General features: G+C 30.9%; 2 protein-coding genes and 1 long non-coding RNA gene across 3 annotated transcripts; all 3 read left to right on the plus strand.

Annotated features, from left to right (window-relative positions):
- Window positions 1–2,063: 2,063 nt before the first annotated feature.
- On the plus strand, window positions 2,064–3,654 carry LOC146924268 (uncharacterized). Its single transcript, XR_015010965.1, has 3 exons — window positions 2,064–2,577; window positions 2,820–3,487; window positions 3,576–3,654. It is a non-coding gene; the product is annotated as an uncharacterized LOC146924268 (long non-coding RNA).
- Window positions 3,655–11,883: 8,229 nt separating this feature from the next.
- On the plus strand, window positions 11,884–14,534 carry LOC146924269 (peroxidase-like). The gene is made up of 4 exons (XM_085711837.1): window positions 11,884–12,125; window positions 12,322–12,385; window positions 12,603–12,768; window positions 14,099–14,534. The coding sequence occupies exons 1-4, from the start codon at window positions 11,884–11,886 to the stop codon at window positions 14,488–14,490; spliced, it is 864 nt and encodes a 287-aa protein (XP_085567963.1). The 3' UTR covers window positions 14,491–14,534.
- A 1,274-nt stretch (window positions 14,535–15,808) lies between these two features.
- On the plus strand, window positions 15,809–17,198 carry LOC146924270 (F-box/FBD/LRR-repeat protein At1g78750-like). Its single transcript, XM_085710933.1, has 3 exons — window positions 15,809–16,597; window positions 16,693–16,818; window positions 16,911–17,198. Exons 1-3 carry the CDS (start codon window positions 15,809–15,811, stop codon window positions 17,196–17,198), a joined length of 1,203 nt encoding a protein of 400 aa, XP_085567059.1.
- The last annotated feature ends 7,872 nt before the right edge of the window (window positions 17,199–25,070 follow it).

Below are 25,070 nucleotides of genomic sequence, written 5' to 3' on the forward strand. Positions count from 1 at the left end.
CAGATAGATGACTGACGTGACATAGCAGAAAAACAGCAATGTGCTGTTGCTGCTTCAAATATCATTAGGAACTTCTCTTTCATGCCAGATAATGAAGTTATAATGGCCCAAAATCGTCATTGTATGGAAACAGCCTTCCAATGCATTGAAGATCATATAGTAGGTGAGAACTTTTGTTGGTCAAATCTAACATTTTTTGTTTTAAGTATTGCACAAATGATTGATGGTTATATATTATAATGGTAACAATACCTACATGGTATACACTATAATCTGTTATGCTTTACAGTCTCCAACGAACTCAATTTGGTTTTGGTCCCCTACCATTGAGTATTGTTTTCTGTTTTAGTCCTTACTTTTTTACTTAATTGAGTTTTTGTCCATGTCATTGAGTTAGTACTTTTATTCTTTTGTTATTTGGGAATCTCCATAGTTTTTATTCATCAGAAGTAAGGCTCTTAATTCTTTTGTCATTGAGTAAAATTTTGCATCTTATCTTATAATAATATTGATGATCATATATGTATATATGTAAAGCTCTTAATTTTTCTGATATCTTATAATTTCTGTGTGCATGAATGCAGGGAGAATTTCACATAATTTTTCTGATATTTATATGTATATATCTTAAGTTGTCAACACATCTTTTGATAATGTCTACTATTTGGTCGCAATAGAATGGTATTTATTGTTTTGTTTTCTCTGAAGTTAGCTTTTTTGAGTTTACTTTGTTTGATTACTCCAAACAAGTTATAGGAAATAGTTTTCTAGTGGCTACTTTGATTTATTCATGTTAAGGATATGAGTGAAAGATAAAAGTTTGAGCTAGATAGAAAGGAGGATCCTTTAGATTGGAGGTTTGTGAGTTCCAACCTTGTAAATTTCTATGAATCTCAGTGGCAGGAGATGTGATGGGTTCTATTTCATGCTCTAATTCAATGGTGGATTCATATGGTTTAATGTTGGATCTGTTATGTATTGCCTTCGGTGAATGCTGTGATTAATGGAGATCTGGCAATCTTGCTTTGTCCTTATTTTTCTTTTTTTTCTTTTTATTATGTATTGTCTACAAAAATTATAATATTTAAAGGGATTGTTTACTTTTAAGCCCTCTATAATTCTTTCAAGTGGTCTTAACATGGAAATTATTCTCAGCAATAGGGAATTCTTGTTTTAATAATCTGTAACCTCTTCCATTTAATTTTTATACCTATGATTATTCTTTGCTTGATGACAACTAGTTTTGTTGATAGATAGATAGATAGATGGAACTGAATGGTGCACATCATTGGGGAGTTTACTAATTGATCATTTTACTTTAATGCTTACAGTTGGTATCTTTAGATAGTTGTGGTCACCTTTTTGTTGCTTATTGGCAAGTCCGAGGATACTATACGACACCTGCAATATAATTTAGGTGCAAAGATCCAAGCGGATGAGGGAGGACTATCCCATGCTCAGGCTATCGTGGGATCTGATCAAATTCAGATACACCTTCTAAATTAGAAGGTAATAAACTGATAATATCCGTCTAAGAAATGAAAATGCTATGGTTAGTCATCACACCGTAGTAGTAGCCGATTTTTTTTAACCAATGTTTCATGTTTAATGTGTGCTTTTGGTCGAAAATCATATTCTTCTATTTTTTACCATATTGTTTGTTGGCTAGCTGTTGTTATTGTTCTGTTTCGTGTTGTGGCTCTTTGTTGTTTGGCTTCATAAAAGATTTGGAGAAGTAGCCCAATTTTGGTTTAATTGGGTTTCGTTGCTTCTGGCTTTTGTGGAGGTTTTGGTGATAACCTGCCTTGAGTCTATCCAGTTTATGTTGAGTCTCTTTTATTTTGTTGCATTTTTCTGGTTTCCCTTAATTTTCTGCAATTTTATGGTGCTTTTTGTAATTAGTTTTTTGTTGTTGTATGCTTCTGGTTTGGTCATTTCAAGTCTGTTTTGAGACAATTTTTTCTACTTAGGTTTTGTTTCTGTATTAGTATTCAGCTGTATTTTGTGACCCCGAGGTTTCCTGATTGTTTACTGCAGTTGGTCTGCCCTTCACCGCTTTTGTTTGGTGTCTTGTATCATGTGAGATATGCTTCTGTAACAGCAGATTTTGACTTAGTGTGTATCCTATTTGTGTCCTCTGTTCAAGCTGGTATATATAGGTATGCTTCTTGGTGGCTTCTTTGTGAGGGATGTCATGAACTGATCTTCTGACTATGCAAAGTGTGTTTTCGTATGTAACTTAGTATAAAGTATTGATATTTAGCATTTCATATTATGGTTATAGTGTAAGCTGTTGCGTATTTATTTTAACTGTTGTGTATTTGTCCATATAAGCATATATAGGTGAAGTAGTTACACATATAAAATAAGGGGTGAGGCCGCTACCTCTATCTCTTCTTCAATTATAACTAAACTACTCACATGCTCAGCACATACACAATGTCTGTTGAGAAATTTATGAAAGGGAAGTGACTAAACTAAGTGAAGAACAGTTCGAGGCTAGAGAGATGATACAAATTTGGTACTCAAGAGCAGAACCATGGTGTTGTAGCTGACCTAAAGGAAGCAAAATAACAGGTACAACTATGTTAACTGTGTTGTGTTTAATTTTATCAAAGATTTACCTGAGTTATTAATTCTTTGCTGCTGAGTGTTCCTAGTTAGGAGACGAACATATCTTTATTGCCTTATTCTGTATTAGGTCCCAAATTTTAATTTTCTGGTGTATCTTAAGCTATAGTATAGTATTTTTGAAGGACATGTTAATGAATTAATTACAATTAATGTCTAACAGAGTGTTGACTGTTGAATTGTTGCAGAAACTAAGTGGCACGTTTTTATTCAATGTCCAACTAGTGTCGACTGCTGGATTGTTACAGGGTTATTGTCCCTTTTGCAGAGCTGTTGTGCACATACTTTCTTGTAGTGTCTGCAGTTATTCCAAATGGCGGTTTTGTTACTGGCCAATATCCATCATCTATGTTAATGAACATGAATGGTTTCAATAACCATCCATCTTCATTGATGAACATGCTGGCAAGGCATGCTATGCAGCAACAGTCTCAGATGATGTATTACAGGTCACCTTTTGTTCCTCCTAATACTGGCTATTATTACAATTATAATAACTACATTCCTGCAAATTACTCCTATGCAAATCCCATTTTCTAAGTTAGTATAGTAGTTTGACTGTAATTTGGTGGGACAGGTTTGTGAATTTTATAGAGCTTTTGCTTGCATAAGCTTTAAGGTTTGATATTATGTTTTTGATGTGTTGTGATGTTAATTAGGATTATGGATGCTCCATAGACATTGTGAAATCCCCATTTCTTGTACAAGAATGGAAAGTGTCACGTAACGATGAAGTTCCTCAAAGAGAAACTCTTAAGCTTGATATGATTCAAGCTTCCAAGCATCAGTATTATGATGCTGATATAATCATTTTCAACACAGGACACTGGTGGAATCATGAAAAGACAAAAAATGGGTAAAAAACAATTCTCCTAAGACACTATATTCTTTTATTATTAATAAGTAGTTCAAAGGCTACCTACTATCATTTTTCATTCTTGCAGTGGAAACTACTTTCAGGAAGGTAATCATGTCTATGACAGATTAGAAGTTTCTGAAGCATTACAACAAGCACTGAATACAATCAAGTCCAATACTTTGATTTCCGCCTTTGGCTCAAGTTTAATTTTGATCAAGTTTTATTTGTTTAACAATTAACCCAATACACGTGTTAACAAATTAAATATAAAAATATCATATTGAAGTGGTGTATTCAACATCTTTGAAAGTTTCAAACTATTTTTAAAGTTTAAAAATTGTTTTTTAACACAACTTTTTTTAGATGTTTTTTGTTAATTTCTTAGCAAGTGTTTTTAGAAGATATGTTAACAAGACATAGATATAATAACCTATTTAGGTTGATCTGATCATGTTGATTTGAAATCTTGAAGTATGCTCCTCTTCAAACTCTTAGGTAATGATAATCCCATTATATTTATTTGGCTCTAAAAGAATAAAAGCTCCCAAAATTGAGACTTGATAGTGTTAATTTTCTTTAGACTAGTTTTCAGTCTTGTTTTTAGTCTTACGGTGAACAAAGTTGTAATTGATTGTGCACAAAATAGCGTGATTGTTTTCTTAATTAAACATAAGGTGGGGCTATGGAAGATTCGTTACATACTTTTTTGAAGGGAGATTCGTTACATACTTGTAGTTGCTAAACTTTAAATATTCCAGAAATGTGTAAAAAAGAATTCTAGCATGCAAGCATGGCTTTCACTTTCTAATTGTCAAAAAAGAGAGTATTGAAACTGTAAAAGCCAAAGTTTTGCTGTCACGGCCATGAGTTTTTTAGAAGTATGAAATAATACTAATTTTTTTTTTTTTTTTACTCAAGTAGATTAAATAAAAGGGAAAATATTTTAATTTTTTTATCAAGCTGAGAAAGTGATGAAGTTTCAGCATAAATTTATTTTAAATTAAGATAAAAGATTCAAACATAAAAATTGGTTTAAATGTACTTTTCATCATCATATATTTTTTTTTTATGAACATTGTATATTTATTGTTACAAAGTAAAAATAGTTCAAAATCAAGTTTACCTATAGAAAATTGCTTTTTTGACATTGAATACTTCCTATTGACACTAGTAAATGACTAAATTACCCCCAGCGGTAGTTAATTGCCTCTGGCGTATGCGCCGGCAGTTAACTGCCGCTGGCTCCTCCAGAGGCAGTTAACTGCCTCTGGCTTTGCTGCTTTTTATTGTGATTTTACGCGTTTCGGTCGAAAAATCAAAATAAATCGAAACTTATTCCGAATTCTACGAAACTTTACAGACACCTCTATAAAAATACATATAGATGATGTGAAAAGTTTCATAACATTCCGAATAAGTCTCGATTTTTTTTTATTTTTTCGACCGAACGCGCAAAATTGCAATTGAAAAAATTAAAAAAATCGACACTTATTCGGAATGTTACGAAACTTTGCACATCATCTATATGTATTTTTATAGAGGTGTCTATAAAGTTTCGTAGCATTTCGACTAAGTCTCGATTTATTTTGATTTTTCGACCGAACCATGCAAAATCGCAATTTTTTTCAAGTGCGAGTCCGAAAAAGTGTCCTAGAGGTTGAACTTTTTCACGCTTTTTTTCACTCATGTTTAGAACAAAAAAATAACATCTCCCACAAAAAATTTAAATTTTTCGAGAAGGGACGGATTAAATATGAATTTTTAACGCGTCTAAAATTTAAGACACGAAAACATCAAAATATCAACCTAAAAATTGAATTTTGAGCTGTTTTTTTTGCAGGCACCTCTATAAAAATACATATAGAGGATCTGAAAATTTTCTTAGTATTTCGAGTAATCCTCAATTTATTTTGAATTTTTTACTGAAACACGTAAAATTACAATATTTTTCCAACTGCGCGTCCGAAAAAGTTATATAGAGGTTGAATTTTTTCATTCTTCGTTGTACACATATTAAGAACATAAAAAAAAACATTTCCCGCAAAAAATTAGAATTTTTCGACAACGGATGGATTAAATATGAATTTTTAATGCGCCAATAACTCAAGAAACCAAAACATCAAAACGTCGACCTAGAAATTGAATTTTGATCTGGTTTTTGGCAGACAGCTCTAAAAAAATATATATACACGGTATGCAAAGTTTCGTAGAATTCGAAATAAGTTTCGATTTAATTTGATTTTTCGACCGAAAAGCGTAAAATCACAATAAAAAACAGCAAAGCCAGAGGCAGTTAGCTGCCTTTGGAGGAGCCAGCGGCAGTTAACTGCCGCTGGGGGTAATTTGGTCATTTACTTGTCTCAATAGGAAGTATTCTATGTCAGAAAAGCAATTTTCTTACCTATATACACTAGTCGATACACAGATGCAGGGGCGGCCCAAGGGCTTTAGGCCCTGGAAAAAATATTTTTTTGACTATTACTTTTCCCCTCCTATTCATATTTAGGATTATAAAATCCGAACTCACTTAGGATTTTATAACCCGAAAATCCGATGTCATTTTTGAATATTTTACAGGGTGCGTGAGAATGCCATAGGGTGGGAAAAATAATTTTTTTACTAAGGAAAAAAGGCCTCCAATTAATGATATGTCCAATAGAAAGACACAAAGGCCTCCAAGAAAAGAAAATGGGAAATTGTTCTTCTTCATTTCAAAATTGCTCATTCCCTTAAAAAAGTTCAACGTAAACACGTGAATGAGTAAAAACTAAAGGGGTAAGATCAATTTCCAAGAAAATAAATGTATCTTACACCCCATTGTGTCAAAAAAATTGTGATACTAATTTGTTTTCTTTAAATAAATAAAACTTTTTGTATTCTGCCTTTTTTTTAGACTTTGACTTTCTCTTTGAATCCTACTTAACTCAGCAACATCTCCTTCATCATTCATCCCTTTGTTTACTTCAATATTTTTTTCCTTTAGACTTTTGGTTTTTCCAATTTCACATTTACAATGGCTCTGTTTGGTAAAATTAGCAAATAACTGATAAGCTAGCTGATAGCTTATAGTTATAATTGATAGCTGATAGCTTATAGCTAATAACTTTTAGCTGATGACTGATGGTTGATAAGTTAGTTGAAGTGTTTCGTAAAATTATCGGTTCAATTAGCTGATAAATGTAAAATGACATAAATGTGTATTCTAAATCATAATAAATTCATATCAATTAATATTTAAAATATTTTAAATTTATTAATTTAAATATATTAATTTAATATGTCTTTCATATATTATTTTTAAATTCATAAATTTGCTAATGTTTTATTTAAAATATATTTTATTTCAGTTTTTATACTTAATAAAAATATTAAACAAAACCTTTCAAAAAAAAATTTAAACAATAGTAAATTCTGACCCTAAAAAAAGTTAACTGTGACAACACTTTTTTTTTTTTCAAATTAAATGTAACGTAATGTAATCAAAACCGGACCGGACGTTAAACCGGAGAAGGTATGGGTTCAAGGTTTAAGGGTTCGACCGGGGTTTAACTGGGTTCAACCGGAATTAATTAAATTTAATTTTAAATTATATAGTTTGTAATAAAAAATAAAAATAATATAAGATTAATAAATTTTCAACATTTAGAATTAAATTTCACTTAAGAATTATATAAAAATTAAGTGTTCCACAATTAACCACCTTCATAAGTGGTCTACCATTGACCAATACTTAAAATTATCATAAATTTCAACGACGATCAACAATATTATTAAAAAAAATGACGATCCTTTAAAAAAAAACACACACACACAACCCTTCTAGTCTTTACAGTTAAAATGATGATTTAATTAGAGTCAATTCAATATGAACTATACATTTATTTTTGTTGTTTCAATCAAATTAATATCAATTAAATTAAAATTTCAATCATAATATTTAAAAGAATCATTAACATTTACCACTAAAAAAAATCTATATGTTAGAACTTCTCCTATAAACTAATTAACACATTATACAATATGTAAATGATTTTCCTTTTAAGTTTAAAAGTACATGAGGTTTGCGTACCTCAGTAGCTTTGCCTTTGTGTCAGAAGAAAAAACTTTAAATAAAATAAACTAATAGCTTAATAATAATAATAATAATAATAATAATAATAATAATAATAATAATAATAATAATAATAATAATAATAATAATAATAATAATAATAATAATAATAATAATAATAATAATAATAATAATAATAATAATAATAATAATAATAATAATAATAATAATAATAATAATAATAATAATAATAATAATAATAATAATAATAATAATAATAATAATAATAATAATAATAATAATAATAATAATAATAATAATAATAATAATAATAATAATAATAATAATAATAATAATAATAATAATAATAATAATAATAATAATAATAATAATAATAATAATAATAATAATAATAATAATAATAATAATAATAATAATAATAATAATAATAATAATAATAATAATAATAATAATAATAATAATAATAATAATAATAATAATAATAATAATAATAATAATAATAATAATAATAATAATAATAATAATAATAATAATAATAATAATAATAATAATAATAATAATAATAATAATAATAATAATAATAATAATAATAATAATAATAATAATAATAATAATAATAATAATAATAATAATAATAATAATAATAATAATAATAATAGGCTAAAAAGCAAGAGTTATGTAGTCTAGACTCTATAATATTAACTACGTGTAACTCCATCTTGTTGTTTTTCACTTAGAGATTTGTTCCAAGACCAACAAACGAGGTTATTTTGAAACAGAAACATTTTAGATCTAGCAATAATCTTTCTTCTTCTTCTCCAATTTTTTGCTCTCTCTATTTTATTCTTGATACTTACAAACACCAAAAGTTGCATCAAATGCCATAGATATATCAGTTTACAAAGGAGCAGAAGCGTGTGGTTTTTTTCCAGTGGTTCACTTTGGATTTTCAAAGAATAAAAGACAAATGCGGTCTAACCTCTAAAACCGTCCCAACCGCCGGTTCTTTCCGGTTTGCCCGGTTTTTATCCGGTTTTTCGGTTTTCAATCCGGTTCTAAGGCAAGCCGGTTTTCAGGGTCTACCGAACCGGACAAGGGTCCGGTTCACCGTTAAACCGGTCGAACCGGCCGGTCCGGTTCGGTTTTAATACTATTATTAAATTAAATGTAACGTAATACTATTTTTTTTGAGCAAATTGCACTCACCTCTCCTGAGGTTTTATTAAAATACATTCACACCCCCTCTAGTTTGAAAAAAACATCCACCTCCCCTTAATTAACACTGTTAACCATGACTAACATTTTCAACATTTCACTACTTGTTCCTGATATCAAAATTTATGCCCTAATTTGTTTTTTCTCCAAAAGCGCCTGAGAATATGAAACAATACCACCGAAATCAACTTTACTCTAATCTTTCATCACCTTTCCACCAATTATGTATCTCTTGCATTTTGCTTTATCACAAAACCAACAACCAACCATTTGGGAATCATTCTTTTGCTTTGTTATGCCACGAGAGTCACGATAACAAACCAAATGTGGACATTCCTTTCAATTAGCCAATTTTTTATTCAGGGTAACAAACAAAATTATGCCATGAGTTTCTATCAATTGGCCAATTTTTCAGTCACGATAGCAAATAAAATCAGCAGTGTATTTCTACATAATAAATGAGAACGAACAATTTTTGAAGAACTATTTCTGTTTACTGGTAAAGTTCTTTGAATGAGGAATACGAAGGGAAAGATTTTGGTGTGCACAGTTAAAACTAACAGATGTTAGTGTTCAAAGGGGGAAAGTGCCTCACTCATAAAATAATTAAGGGAGGTGAATGTTTTTCCCAAACTAGAGGGGATGTGAGTGTCTTTTAATAAAACCTTAAGGGAGGTGAGTGCAATTTGCTCATTTTTTTTTAGGTAAAAAGTAGCACTAAGGAAAACGTAACATATTGTTCTTAACATATGTTGTTATGCAAACGTGAGCATATTTATTACAAAGGGTAAAAACGAGTTTTAGTTGAAGTAGCAAGGGTAAAAATAAGACAAAAGATGATAAGCTATAAGCTCAAACGTTAACGGCGTCTGAAAAATAGATTATAAGCTCGTGAAATAAACTATAAGTTTGTGGTGAAAAACCATTACCAAACAGAGTTTTTATGGTCAAACGAGCTTATAAGCTATCTGCTATAAGCTATAAGCTAATTTTTTGACCTTACCAAACAGAGCCAATGTCTTAACAGTTATTAAATGGATTGTCTTTATTTTCGATTGAAAAATAAATATTCAATGAAATTGACTATGATATTTTAATAAATGATTTGGCATCTAAAATATTTTGTAAAATATAATTTTAATAATTTTTTTTAATAAAAATAAAATATTAATATTTTTTAACTAAAAAACCTAAATTGGAAGTTCGCTTTAGGCCTTATCAAGTGTTGGGCCGACCATGCACATATGTTAGCTTCACTAAAAATATGTTGAAAGTACTATAAGACCAGTTCTTTAGGGTCCGTTTGGTTCGAGAGTTTTGGAGGGGAGGGAAGATTTTTAATTTGAAGTGTTTGGTTCAATTTTTAGAAGGGGAGGGGTGGGGAGGGGAGCAAATTTTATTGCACTGCCAAAATTATCCTTATATTAATTTAAAATCTCAATATTATCCTTGTAACAACATTTATTATTATTAGGTTATATTATCTTGAAACAACTTTTACTATTATTAGGTTATAGGTTTTATTGTCTTGTAACAACTTTTATTCCATATTATTAACAATTTTTTCTTGTAACAACTTTTATTCCATATTATTAACAATTTTTCCTTGTAACAACTTTTATTACTACTTGTAATTGTAACAACCCTATTACTAATCCATTATTCGATCGTCTACATCATCGTTATTGTTTCGTTACTTTATTATCATTATTTAATTAAGTTTAAGGGTAAAACAGTAAAATAACTTTAAAATCCCTCCCCTGCCCTTGTGAACCAAACACACTTTTAACACTTTTAATTAAAATATATCCCCTCCCCTCCGTTAAAATTCCTCCCCTCCCTCCCCTCCCCTCCCCTCCTAATTCTCGAACCAAACGGACCCTTAGAGTCCAGAAGGTTGATAATTTCTTTTAAAAGATGTATGTTGGAAGTGTTGATGAAGAGCCGTGGGATCACAGTAATTTGAGAAATAGAATTCCATCTATGATCTCATGCATAAATTGTTGGATCATAAGGAGCCATGGGATCATCCACATTAGAACAAAAACAACTATATAAGTGAGTTGAATACAACATTTTAAGATATTGGATTTAAGGTTCCTCTCATTAGTAAAGTTCATCCATCCACAAACGTCTCTACTTGCAATGACTTTGATAACATAGTTGGTCTTGAGGGAAATTTGAGAGATCATTCACGTACATTGAGACGAGGGCAATCAGTCAAGTAAATTGGACACAATATCTTAACTTAATCTTAAGACATTGAGTTTATATGTTCTCCCACTTATAAAGTGCACAAGAATTATTTTTTTCATCCAATTTGAGACTTTTTTTTTTGTAGTGGTTCAATATGAGACTTTTGACTCACCTCACACTTGCCACAAAATATACATAGTATACAAGAATTCAAGAATATTAGTATACGAGATCCAAACCATTCCTCTTCTTAGAATTCAAATTAAAGAGAGGACTAACTTTGAAAAAAACTAATGGAGAAGACTAACTTGTAAGACAGAAGCAGAGATTAGGGACCAAATTAATATGTTTTATAGTTATAAGACCACTTTAAAATAAAGAATTAAGTTAACATACCAAATGATCAATCAAAGCATAAAATAAAATATTATATACCAAATCCATGAAAGTGAGGAATGCAAGAAGGTATCATCTAACACCACGAAAGACACGTATAGTATATATAGCCATACAAAAAAAAAAAAAAGTTAGGGACTTGAATTTTTGATTTTTTTTTTCTCATAACTTCATCACATTTTAACAAAATGATTTGACTCAAATAGTTTATGAGCTTTAAATAGAAATTATTTGAAAGAACCTAAATTTAAATTCTGACTAGTTATCGATTAAATTTTAATTAACTTTCCTATCGTTTTCTCGACAATCAAAGTCTATTTCTTCATTGAATCGAAATATTAAGATCTAAACAAGACTTTCCACACATTTTATTTTTATCCTCCAAAATATAACTTATTTTTACTCATTTAATATCCTTCTTGATATTTTAAATAATCTAGGTAGTTTTCACATTTAACCCAAACAGTTTTTGAAATCTTTTGGTTAAAATAAATTAAGTAGTCAAAACACTCAAATGTTTGCTTGCATATCAATTAGAAATACGAAGGTGAAGTTTGCAGATCATAGAACCTTAACTGCAGAAGGAATGTGGAAGATTGCTATTGAAGGAAAGAATGGAAAAATGGCAATAATTGAAGAAGTTCTCTATGTCCCTGGAATGCAGTGCAATTTACTTAGTGTTGGTCAATTCATTCAGAAAGGATATTCGGTGATTATGAAGGACAACACTTTGAAGTTGTTTGATTATCATCAAAGGTTAGTATTGAAAACTCCTCTTGCAAAGAATAGAACCTTCAAGACCAACATAAAAGCTGTAGAATTGAATTTTTTATCTGTTATGGTAAAAGATGAAGATAGCTGGTTATAACATTATAGATTTGGTCATCTCAATTTTAGAGGTCTTAATCAATTAGTTGATAAAGATATGATTCTGGGAGTACCTAAAATTTAGATACCTAGCACAGTTTGTGACACTTGCTTGTTGGGAAAGCAACCTAGAAATGCATTCAGTTCAAGTAAGTATATCAAAGGAGCTATTCAATGTTGTGTATTCAGATGTATGTGGTCCTTTAGAGGTTCATTCATTAGGGGGCAACAAATACTTCATCAATTTTGTTGATGAGTTTGACAGAAAACTCTGGATGTATCTGATTAAGGCCAAAAGTATGAGTGAATAGAAATTGAAACATACTGTATAAATTATGATAATTGATTATATTTAAATTTGGTCAGCTTCGAGGTCCAACATGGGATGTGAAACTTGGAAGAAGAGATGCTAGAACAGCTAGTAAATCAGCTGCAAACAATGGCATCCCAGCACCCACTTCAAGCCTCAACCAACTCATCTCAAGGTTTAATGCTCTTGGACTTTCAACCAAGGATTTGGTCGCTTTGTCTGGTATGTTATTAATAAGCATGATATTAATAATAATTGGTCGTATATATTTCATACAAATATATGCCAGAGAGAAATTGATGACGTGGGTGGAAATCATTATTAATAAGCATGATTTTAATAATAATTACTTCATCCGTTTTAAAATAAGCGACGATTCACATCTTATAAAAATTATAAAATGTATTAGTAAAAGTTATAAAAATTTAATATTTTAAAAATATTTTTTGAGATAAATTCAACATCTTGTATAGAGGTGTCAAATGGGCTGGCCCGACCCGGTCCGGTCCGAAAGGCCCGACTATATAAATGAGTCAGTTCGGCCCAATCCATTTATAATTGGGCCGCAAATTATAGTGCCGGTCCGACCCGTGTGGGCCATGGGTCAGCTCGGCCCCGCCTGTTTATTTTTTAAATTTATTCACTCTTTTTTATGTATCTTTTTTTTTAACAAAACTCTTTTTTATGTATTAGTTACTCACCACTATTTTTTTGTTAAAATATGATTGGATGGACATAAAAATGTAAATAATTTTTACATTAACATTGAAGAATAATTAAACTCTAGATTATTCCTTCAATTAAATCAAATTAATAATTTATAAACTTTAAAATTTTAAACTTTAAGGTAAATTCATTCAAATTATATTAAGTTTATTTATTTAAATATTTTTTATTAATAAATTTTAAATTAGTTGATAATTTTTTAAAAAAATATATTGTTTTTTTAACAAAAATCAAATGAAATAGAAAAATGGGTCGGCCCGAAGCCCAATGGGCCAACCCTCCCGACCCCACTTTTGTATGGGCCAAATGCTTGGGAAAAAAAAGTCCGAGTGCATTTTTGGGCTAGCTTTCTAGGCTCGGCCCGACCCAAAATATGGGCTAATGGCAGGCCCATTAGTCCGGCCCATTTTTGACAGCTCTAATCTTATATACTAAAATTTATCTTTAAATAATAAAAGAAAAATATGGTTATGTTATGTGAATAGTGCACACAGTCATATTAGATCACTTATTTTAAGACGGGTAGAGTATTTTTTTGAAGGAACGGGTAGAGTATTTTATAATTGTCTCTAATAAAGGATCTAAACTTCGTGCTCTGAAGTTTTTAAAGAATGTCATACAAATAGGAATTATTTTTTCTACTAACATTTTTTACTTTATTTAATTTTATAAAATTGACCACCATTTAAGCGGAATTTTTTATATTCAAAACTTACTTGTTCATTGATTGATCAAGTATTAATTGTAAACAATAATTTATTTTATTCCACCTTTATGTTTCTTTGCTTGGGGTAAATCTTGATATCTTAAATGATACTTGGACTAGCTGGTCACACAATTGGACAAACAAGGTGCACTGCATTTAGAGCCCACATTTACGACGACTCCAACATAGATACTTCCTTTGCTCGCACAAGGCAATCAGGTTGTCCCAAGACATCAGGTTCCGGGGCCAATAATTTGGCACCTCTTGATCTTGCAACACCAACATCCTTTGACAATCATTACTTCAAGAACCTAGTTGACAGTAAGGGACTACTCCACTCCGACCAACAACTCTTCAATGGTGGATCCACCGATTCCATAGTGCACGAATATAGCTTGTATCCAAGCTCTTTTTCCTCTGATTTCGTCACTGCCATGATCAAGATGGGAGACATCAGTCCCCTCACCGGTTCAAATGGAGAGATAAGAAAGAACTGCAGAAGTGTGAATTAACCGATTTAATTTTTTGTTGGGCCAAATGCACGTATCTTTTTATTTATATTATATATATATATATATATATATATATATATATATATATATATATATATATATATATATATATATATATATATATATATATATATTCAAGTCTGGATGGAGTATATCGTATTTTAATTAAGTTTTTCTTGTACTTTATTTTGTTGGTCTCATGTTTCAAGTATTGTGTTTTGTATCAAAATTATTTTGATTCCAAGTGAATGTTGAAGGATAAAAAAACTTTATATATTAAGGTTTGTTTAAAAGGAAGTATTGAACTTCATATACTATTGATTTAATGTAAAGTTCTTTGATTCCAAAACCATTTTATGTGAACTCCATAATTAAATTAGAAGTTACCAAAGAACTTGTATGGTTCTAATTAGGGAGCTGCCAAATACACTGGCTACATCTAACATGTGAAGTGTGTGCATTATTAGAATGTTATGCAACGCAATGGATTTAATGACAAATGAAGTTGAAAACTTGCAACTGAGATTTTAATTTCTCCGTACTGCTACAACCAAATTTTATTTTAGACAAATACCGTTTCATTCATTCATTAAGAGTCATCATATTTCATTTACTACAAGAAAATGAAACAGTTTTCATAAAGCCAAGAAGCAGTACTATAAGAGAACCTAATCCAGTTTTCATAAATAGAAATTTTAAATTAGACGACACTTAAAAAGGAATGGAGGAGGTATTTGTTATATATATTTTTTAAAGATATTATATTTGTTATATTGATGATACCAGTGAAAAAGATAAATATAATTTTTTTTGTAGTGAAAGATAAATATAGTTTGTTACAATATGAAAGTGCAAAATATATATTATCTATACCTATAATTTTATTTAATAAAAATCAAAATGATTTTAATTAAAATTTCATAAAAGATATGGTTCCTAATTTATACGCAATAACATAATAAGAAAAGCGGACAAATGGGAACTACGTGTCCGTCTAAACGCTAAAAATATATAGAGAATAAGATATTTTTTTGGATTGTATTTTTTATTACTCCATTTATATCTTTTAAAAAATTTATTATTTTTATAGGAAAAGATAAACATAGTGTTTTTGGAGGAAAAACAACCTAGTTTGTTGCTATTTTTTAGGAGATAACTATTATTATTTTTTTGTTTGTTAGTTACTTATTGTTCCCCCTCTCTATATAAACATATATCCATATACGTGTATCGTAGCTACAATTCGTTCCAGTTTCCTTCTATTGTTTGAGTCGAGTTGATTTATCTTTTTCTAAGCTCTTTCAGCACTCTTTCAGCAATGGAGCAATGGGACGATAGGTTAAGCAATTTACCAGATGATATCCTGTGCCACATTCTCTCTTTCAACCCTACCAAAAACGCTGTTACCACTTCCATTCTTTCCAAGAGGTGGACTCAACTATGGCGCTTTGTTCCTCTCCTCGGCTTCTCCGATATCAAATTGAGAGACCGTGAATCCATTCTCCTCTTCAATCAGTTTGTCGACTATGTTATGCTCTCGCGAGAAGCCAATGGTAATCATTCCATCGACAGTTTTATCTTCGACATTGAATATGCAGCTGACCGTAATCATGTCAAATCTCTTAGCATTCCCAAGCTCACAAAATGGGTTAACCTTGTTGTTCAACGCAAAGTTAAGCATCTTCATCTCCTTCTCAATTTGCTCAATGATCCGATTCCCCCCGGTTTTCTACTCCCCAAATTGCCCGATACTATCTTTAGTTGTAAAACATTAGTAACCCTAAGGCTTAGTTGGTTCGATGTAAATGGTTTTTCGTTTTCTTCAGTTGGATTTGGATTTCCATCGCTAAAAACCCTTCATTTGGACCGTGTTATGTTTGTTGATGAACGAGAGATTTTGTTGCTTCTTGATGGATGTCCCGTTCTTCAGGATTTCAAGGCATGCGATGTATATACGAGCAATGTGGTGACTGAAGAAAGTATCAATCAAGTGTTTCATAACTTAAGCTTAAGCAAGTTGATTAGAGCAGATATTATTGACGTTAATTGTGATATTCCAATGAAAGCACTTTTTAATTCAGAGTTTCTAAGAATACAACTATGGGAGGTTCGTTTGATTGTTAATATGATATATGATTCATTTGTATTTTGTTTTAATGAATTTCCTACTGATTTTTTATTTTGTCTTTCTTCATAATTTAGGCATATACTCCGTATGATTTGCCTACCTTCAATAATTTGACTCACTTGGTGATCAACTATTATTTGGATATGTTTATAGAAGTGCTTCACCACTGCCCTAAACTTCAAATTCTTGAACTTTACCAGGTTTGTTAAGATTAAGAATTGTAACTTATTATAACTTTATGTGTTAGAACTTTTATGTTTAATTTTGTTTTATGAATTATTATTAACAGAAGACACAAGCTGATTGGGATGAGAACAATGAAGGAGGAAAAGAACAAGAAAGTTGGGTGGATCCAAAATCCACTCCACAATTTCTTTCATTATATCTTAGAACTTGCACTATTCGGGACTTCGCTTTTGTAGACCTACAACATGACCTTATGTTAGCAAGATATATTCTAAACAATGCAGGAGTTTTGCAAACTATGACAATATGGAGTGACAAAGAACAACCTCAAATAGAAAAGGAACTATCCTTAACTCCAAGGGCATCCAAAACTTGTCAACTGTCAGTTTATTGATAACATATAAGATTCTTTCATGTCCGTTGTTTAATAAGCTTCTGCCATAAAATTGTTGAATTTGATGGTTTGAGCTATGAGTATCATAGGCAATGTAATTAGTACTTATGCACAACTGTCAGACCAGCGATGTTGTATGGTTTGGTTTACTTCAACATAGAGTTAATCAAATAAGAATATGTCGACTTTGAAAATGGAGTTATGTATGGCTGTGTTTACTTGTAATGCCATATGCTCCAACTGTGTTCGGTATGCCATTTGTGAATGATGCTTGGATATATTGTAGTTAGGTTAGGTCGTTTCCCTTTTATTTTCTTGCCAATATTGGACGAGTAATACGTTTAATAGGAAGACTGTAGGACTTGTTATGGGTCTGCTTATGGTTGGGGTATTATTGGATGGTGGGGTGGGGGTAATATTGAACTTGTTAATGAGACTGCAAATGCTGATTTTTAGTGCTTTTATGCCCGAGACTCTTCCTCATCTTTTAGTTAAAGCCTTAGTGAGGGGGAATTTTGGCGCAACAGTAAAGTTGTTGTTACTTGACGGAAAAGTTGTGGGTTCAAGTCTTGGAAACAATCTCATGTAAACAAACAAAGTAAGGGTGCGTACAATAAACGAAATGGTGGGATCCCTTTCCAAACCCTACGTATGCGAGAGCTTTAGTGCACCAGACTGTTTTTATTTATTTATTCTGGTTTTAGTATGATATTTTTTTGTAGCAAAATTAAGTGAAATACATGTGCTTGCTAATAGTTCAGTAAAAGGAGTAGTTGTTCTACCATGGAGGTGAAGGTGAAAGGTCATATCATACCCTAAGTTACACAATTTAAATATTTTGGCTTCATAGTACAAAAAGACGGAGAAATAGAAGCACATGTAAATCGTCGTATTTAAGTTGGGTAGTTAAAATGGAGAAGAGTCTTAGGTGTTTTATGTGATAAGAAAGTGCCGCTTAAGTTGAAATGAATATTCTATCGAACAACTGTCAGACCAACGATGTTGTATGGTACATACTACAGAGTGTTGGAAGGTTAAGAACCGACACGAGGATCAAGTAGGCTTATTGTATACGAGAATGTTGCGTTGGATAAGTGGAAGTTGGAACATGGACAAATAAGAGGAATAGTTGATTGTGGACCGCTGAAGTCTAATTTCTATTGTTAAATTGTTCATTTAGTTTGGTAGTTAGATTGGTTTTTCTATTTTAGACTTTTTGCCAGCTTTTTATGATGATGTGAAGTCAATTATTTTTTACTCGATCACTATAATAAGGGGCAGGGATTATGTTAGCAGGATCCATTGAGACTATCTCTCATCCCATTTATGATAGTACTGCCTCACATTCTCAGTAATTGTTTAGTAAAGCTTTTTTTTTTTAAGCAAGTAATTGTTTAGTAAAGCTGTAAGACTGAATTTGTTAATTTTGAAAATTTTGTTGATATTCTTTGTAACTTGCCTTATGTCCTTAGGTCCACAAATAAGATTTGACTTGGAAGAAAATTATGCAACTATGTTGACCTTATACTTATATCATTAGTGCATATCATTGTCACTACGTGCTTTCCTTTCATTTTGAAATTCATAAATAATGACCCCACGTTTAAACATTCATTTTTATAATGGTTCTTTGTATAAAGTGCAACCCTCTGATCCTGATAATATCAATACCCCACAAGAATATTTGAACCGGATACTATTAACAAGGGCTATCTTTAATGGAGATTCTCCACATTGATTTTGAATTTGATACACAGAGTGTGTTTCTGGAGACAAATTTAAAATTTGTTGATGGACACGTGTTCAAGTATTTCCCTTCCCGTAGATGCAATTTTGAGTGAATAGGTTAGTTACTCTATGAATTTGTATGCACGGATCAATTTCATCCATTTTACAAATGTCGATCAATTGAATCTCTTTATCAAGTTGAGTAGTTAACGCCACGGTGATGACGTGAGACGTTAATAGATGATTTGGCATACCAAGTCAGATGCCACATGTTTAGGGACTAATTTGACCGAAAGAAAAAAAAAGGCAGGGACGAAATTGACCGACCGAAAAAAAAACTTCCTGCTTCATACCTGTTGTACAACGGCTCTTTTTTTCCCCCAATTCTATATATCTGAAACCCTAATATTTCAATCTCCCATTTACAATCTGAAATCCCCAAAATTTCCTCAATAAAATTTGTTCAAATTGAATTCGAAATGATGGGTGGTGGTCGTATGGCCAAAAACAACTCTCAAACTCGAGATTCATCTTCAAACTACATGTTTAATGGTGATGTAGGAATGCTTGAATGTTGGTGTACCAGAATTTGTGTTGTAAGAAAGGCAAATACTCTCAAGAACCCGGTAAGGCCTTTCTACACATGCCTTTCTAGATATATCTGATTAAGGCCAAAAGTGAAGCATTTGACATGTTTCAGAAGTTTAAAATCTTAGTAGAAAATCAAAGTGGAAAATCTATTAAGGTTTTAAGAACTGGTGGTGGCGGTGGTGAGTATACCTCAAAGGTGTTTGAGAAGTTTTGTGAAGATAAATGGTATTGTGCATGAAGTAACTGATCCTTATACTCCATAACACAATGGTTTGGCTGAAAGAAGAAATAGAAGTCTGCTTAACATGACCAGAAATATGCTAAAGATGAAGAAGATGCCTAATACATTTTGGTGAGAAGCAGTAAGAACTGCAGCTTACATCTTGAACAGATGCCCCACTAAGAAACTTGATCAGATTCCTGAAGAAATCTGGTTTGGATGCAAACAGTCAGCTAAACACTTAAGAGTTTTTGGCTCTTTATGTTACAAGCATATCCCTGATGCAAAGAGAAGAAAGTTGGGGGATAAAAGTGAACCTATGATATTGGTAGGATATCATGAAACTGGTGCAAAGAGATGATCAGTAGTTACTGAAGAAGATGAAGCAGTCCATGGCCCTTCCATTGAAATACTATTGTCTTGGTAATGTTTTCTCATTGCTTCCATTTTCTTCTCATCCAATCCTTCACTTGACTCTAAAACCAGCTCCTGAATAGCAATTTTTCATTCTAACATGCTTACCACTAAAGACATTGTTGGCCTAAGTGATGAAGTCACATTAATGCACAAGAGTGCCACATTTACCATTAACATTGCTTCTTCTTTGTTGAAATATGAACCCAATCTTTTATCAACTAGTTCTATTTCATTACATTTCCCTTTCTAGATACGTGTCTGATAAATATATTAATATATAAAGTATTGATTCCAAAATTCGAAGTGCAAACCAATCAATTAATCAAAAGCACTTATTTTTTGTTATAGATTCACAAATGATATGCAGGGCCATTTCTGTGTAATCGGAGGCTCGGTTCTCATGTGAAAATAAGCCCTTAATAAATCAAAGTCCTCTCATACTAAAAATATTAATTAAAGAAGCAAAAAGGAAAAGAAGGAAAAAAGGAAGGAAAAAAAACATAAATTATGGGTGATGAGAAACATAAATTATGGGTGATGAGTGTTGAACCCAAGATTCAAACAATGCAAGCTTGCATTAGTGTACCACTAAGCCACTGCAATAATACTAAAATAAAAATCACGCGCCATATATTTATTACTTGTTTACTGGACAATATTTTTTCTAGAGGCCCATACCTTGGAGAGGCCCAGCTCCATTGAGCTATTTGCACCCCCAAAGGCCGGGACTGATGATATGAACTAAGAATCTATATTAAATTGTTAGCTCATAAAGCAAAATTAGATCGTTAGATCACATAGTACCCCCCTCTATAATGAATTATAAGCAAAAAGATCCAAAAAGTCATGTATTCGGTCTAAAACTTGGATCAAATAAACATAGTTTTAAAAACCGGACCGGTCATTGACTCGGTGAGGTCACTGGGTCACGGAGTCATTGGTCAAACCACTGGGTCACTGGTTGAACCGCATGACTGAATCGGATTAAACCGGATGACTCGGTCGTATAACTCGGTCTTTATAAAAAATTATATGTATATTAAACTATATTAAATTTGACGACTCATTGATAAAAAAAAAATTCTAAAATACTCATGTAATCTATACAAATATAAAAAAATCATTACACAAATTAACATAATTTTACAAACTTATTTTTCATTTATTATAAAATAGAAATAAAAAATAGATAGTTTGTCAAAAAAAATATAGAAAAAAGATTGGAAATATTTACATGGGTTATTGTATATTCGTTTATTATCTTTTTTTTTTTGAAGTATGAAAACATAGGAAATATTTACGTGTGTTATTGTATATTGGTTTATTATCTTCTAACATGTTGCCTTTTACAATATGCTTTTTTGAAAAAAGAAAGAAAGAATTTTAGTCGGTTTTAAATGGACTCTTGAATGCCAATTAAAGCTGGAGACAAAACTCCTCTTTTGCTGTTGCAGTGCCGCTACCTCCCTCCCTTACCCTAATCTCCTATTCTCTCTAAACCAAAACCTGCTTCATCTAACTAGTAGATCTCAACTAAAAATACACATATCTGATTTTCAATCCTTGTTCTTGCCTTCTCACATCTTCTTCCCTTCCATGTGAGATCTTTCCTTTTGTACGATAATCTTTCTCACTTTTATCATTTTCTTGTTTTTTTTTTATCAATTGAAATCACATTGTGTATTGACCCGGTCCGGTTCACCAAACCGGCCGAGTCACCGATTTCTACCGAGTTTTAGCGAGTCGCGCCGGTTCTGACCGGTTCAACTGCATAACCGATCCAAAAAGCAGACCGAACCAGACACACTACCGGTTCACGGTTCGACCGGTCCGAGCCGGTTTTTAAAACTATGCAAATAAATTTAACTTTTTAAATCATTTTTGCTTATATTTTCATTCTAGATGGAGTACTATTTATCATATACATTTTTTTTATTAAGTGGAGCCTCAAGATAGAAACCAAATGGTATGATTTTCAAGTTTAATCAGTGTTTTAAATACTGGATCGGACCGACTAGTCTGATCGGGAACCGGATGGTTGGACAGTTTGGTCAGCTCACAGGCCGGATCTGCAAAGAACTCGGTAAAACCCGACGTGACCCAGACGGGTCAATGGTCACACCGCTAAACCAGAAAAACCAGTGTGACTCGAACCGGTATGGGTTGGAAGAATATTTTAAAAATGTTTGAAATAAACTACTTTGATGGTAATCGAACTTGGGACAACAAACAAGAGGAAATTTTATCCCACACCCCTACATTTGAACTTTTACCCCAACATTTGATTCAAAATATCAAATTTACCTTTTATACAAAAAAAGGCAGCAATCACTCTTTCACTTGTTCATCCTACATTTTCCGAAAAACAAAAAACACATCAATGAAACCCTTCTTTGTCGGAAACATTCCGATTTTATTTTTATTTCAATGAGATCAACTCATGTACGAAATTATTATTGTTACTGGAATTGTTGTGAATTTCTCGTTTCCTATAATTGTATTTGTTCTTGAATCATTAATTGAAGTTTTATGGATTTGACAGGGTTATTTAGTTTTATGGAAATCATTTTTTCAGTGTTGTATTCATGATTTCATGAAATTTTCTTTCAGTGTTGTTCACATGATTTCATGGGATCATTTTGAGGAAATATATAGATAGAACTATGTAATACAATATGAAAACATGATAAAGATAAACAGACACATTTATGTATTTCTTCTCTCTACTGTAAATATAAGCTTTACATAGATATTTTATGAAGAAAATATATGTATGTATTATAATTACATGATATTAACAATATGTAATTCATTCAAATTGCATGATTACAAAAGTAAAATGATTATTTGATTATAAAAAATTGGTGGTAACCTAGGAAATGTATAGCCAATAATATTATATTAGTTGAATGAATTTAATTAAATTAAATGAAAAACATTTTTTTATTTACAAAGAAAAAAGGTATTATTGTACAAATTGTTAGATCATTAGCCTAACAATAATGAATATTAATTTTTTGAACTAAAAAAAAAGTATATTTATATATACATTTTGTAATGAGCAACAATGAATCTTCGTAAAACATAAAGACATAACCCTCAAAGAACACGATGTACATAAAATATTTGTGACACTATGCATTGCAAGACACTAACATAAAAATCAAATGAAAGCTAAAGTTCTTGACATATGAATTAACCGTCAAATAGCCTTGGATATCACATCTAAAGCTAAATCAAAAGATGAAAGTACTTAATCACAATTATACATCCAAAAACTCGACAATCTGAATAATACAATTTTAACATGCAATCCCATGCTTATCATGAATTTCATCTTCCAATTCTCATTTAGCAAATTTTAACTCGACTTTGATACCATGTTAACAGAGTTTATATCTTATTCCATAGGTCAGCTAGAGAGATGAGAGTACTCAAACACATTTATACATCAAATATTCATATCTGAGCAATGTGAGACTCTAATACAACTTGAATACCCTCTACCATAATAATACTTGAGTAATTTATAAAGAACACTTAAGATTAGTACAAACTACTCTCAATTTTCAAAAGAAGTTTTATAACTCTCTAAGAGCAAAAAATAAAAATAAAAAAAATCAGTGATATTACAATCTAGCTTATCTATACTATATATAAAGAAAACTATCTCTTTCAACACTTTTGGGTTGAATTTTTCTTTTCAAAAATACCAATACAAATAACATATGTAACAAATATATAAGAATAAATTTAAATATTAAAATAAAAGCAACAAACATGAACAAAATAGCATGTTAAAGATTCTACTTTTACCCCAAACATTCGATCATCAATCACTCTTTCACTTGTTCATCCTACGTTTTCCGGAAAACAAAAACACATCAACGGAACCCTTCTTTGTCAAAAACGTTCCGATTTTATTTTTATTTCAATGAGATCAACTCATGTACGAAATTATTATTGTTACTGAAATTGTTGTGAATTTCTCGTTTCCGATAATTGTATTTGTTCTTGAATCATTGATTGAAGTTTTATGAGTTTGACAGGGTTATTTAGTTTCATGGAAATCGTTTTTTCAGTGTTGTATTTATGATTTCATGAAATCGTCTTTCAATGTTGTTTTAATGATTTCATGGAATCGTTTTGAGGAAATATATATACTATATATAAAGAAAACTACCTCTTTCAGCACTTTTGAGTTGGATTTTTCTTTCTAAAAATACCCTTAATTTTCAATACAGATAACACATGTAACAAATAGATAAGAATACATTTTAATCTTAAAACAAATGTAACAAACATGATATGAATATATGTATATATGTTTTTTTTCCTTTATAATTTAAAAATTATAACAAACTAGATCAGTATATTAATACTTATTACATTCTTAAATAAATTTTTCTATAATAAAGATTGTTGTTCGTGTCATTAATAAAAAGCAACCAACATTTATATTTTTACTGTTAGTCAAAACAAAAAATTTATAAAAAAAAAAATACTGTTCATAATTTTCAAATGTTAGCATGATAAAAAGAGTTGAAAGACAGTGCCCATTTTTTCACTAGTATAGATAGATAGAACTATGTAATACAATAGGAAAACATGATATAGATAAAAAGACACATTTATGTATTTTTTTTTGTCAAGTAGCCTAGTGGCTAGAGCTCATACAATTTAATTGTGGAGAAGTAGAGTATCCGGGTTTCGAACCCCGGCCCTTGCATATAAAATGCAATATCCCTACCAATTAAGGTAAGCTCACGGGAAATGTATTTCTTCTCTCTAGTGTAAGTATAAGCAATACATAGATATTTTATGAAGAAAATATGTATGTATTATAATTGCATGATAGTAACAATATGTAATTCATTCAAATTGCATGATTACAAAAGTAAAATGATTATTTGACT

The sequence above is a fragment of the Medicago sativa genome, chromosome 5 (assembly GCF_051527215.1).
Source record: "Medicago sativa cultivar Bolivia chromosome 5, Bolivia_mono, whole genome shotgun sequence".
In the NCBI taxonomy this organism is placed as follows: Eukaryota; Viridiplantae; Streptophyta; class Magnoliopsida; order Fabales; family Fabaceae; genus Medicago; species Medicago sativa.

What these genes read in the sequence shown, in the direction of transcription:
- LOC146924269 (XM_085711837.1), top strand. Translation starts at nt 11,884, where the DNA reads ATGTTTGCTTGCATATCAATTAGAAATACGAAGGTGAAGTTTGCAGAT. An exon ending in TTGTTTGATTATCATCAAAG is followed by an intron (nt 12,126 to 12,321) that starts GTTAGTATTGAA and finishes CCTAAAATTTAG; the next exon opens with ATACCTAGCACAGTTTGTGA. An exon ending in TAGAAATGCATTCAGTTCAA is followed by an intron (nt 12,386 to 12,602) that starts GTAAGTATATCA and finishes AAATTTGGTCAG; the next exon opens with CTTCGAGGTCCAACATGGGA.
- LOC146924270 (XM_085710933.1), top strand. Translation starts at nt 15,809, where the DNA reads ATGGAGCAATGGGACGATAGGTTAAGCAATTTACCAGATGATATCCTG. An exon ending in TAAGAATACAACTATGGGAG is followed by an intron (nt 16,598 to 16,692) that starts GTTCGTTTGATT and finishes TTCATAATTTAG; the next exon opens with GCATATACTCCGTATGATTT. An exon ending in AAATTCTTGAACTTTACCAG is followed by an intron (nt 16,819 to 16,910) that starts GTTTGTTAAGAT and finishes TATTAACAGAAG; the next exon opens with ACACAAGCTGATTGGGATGA.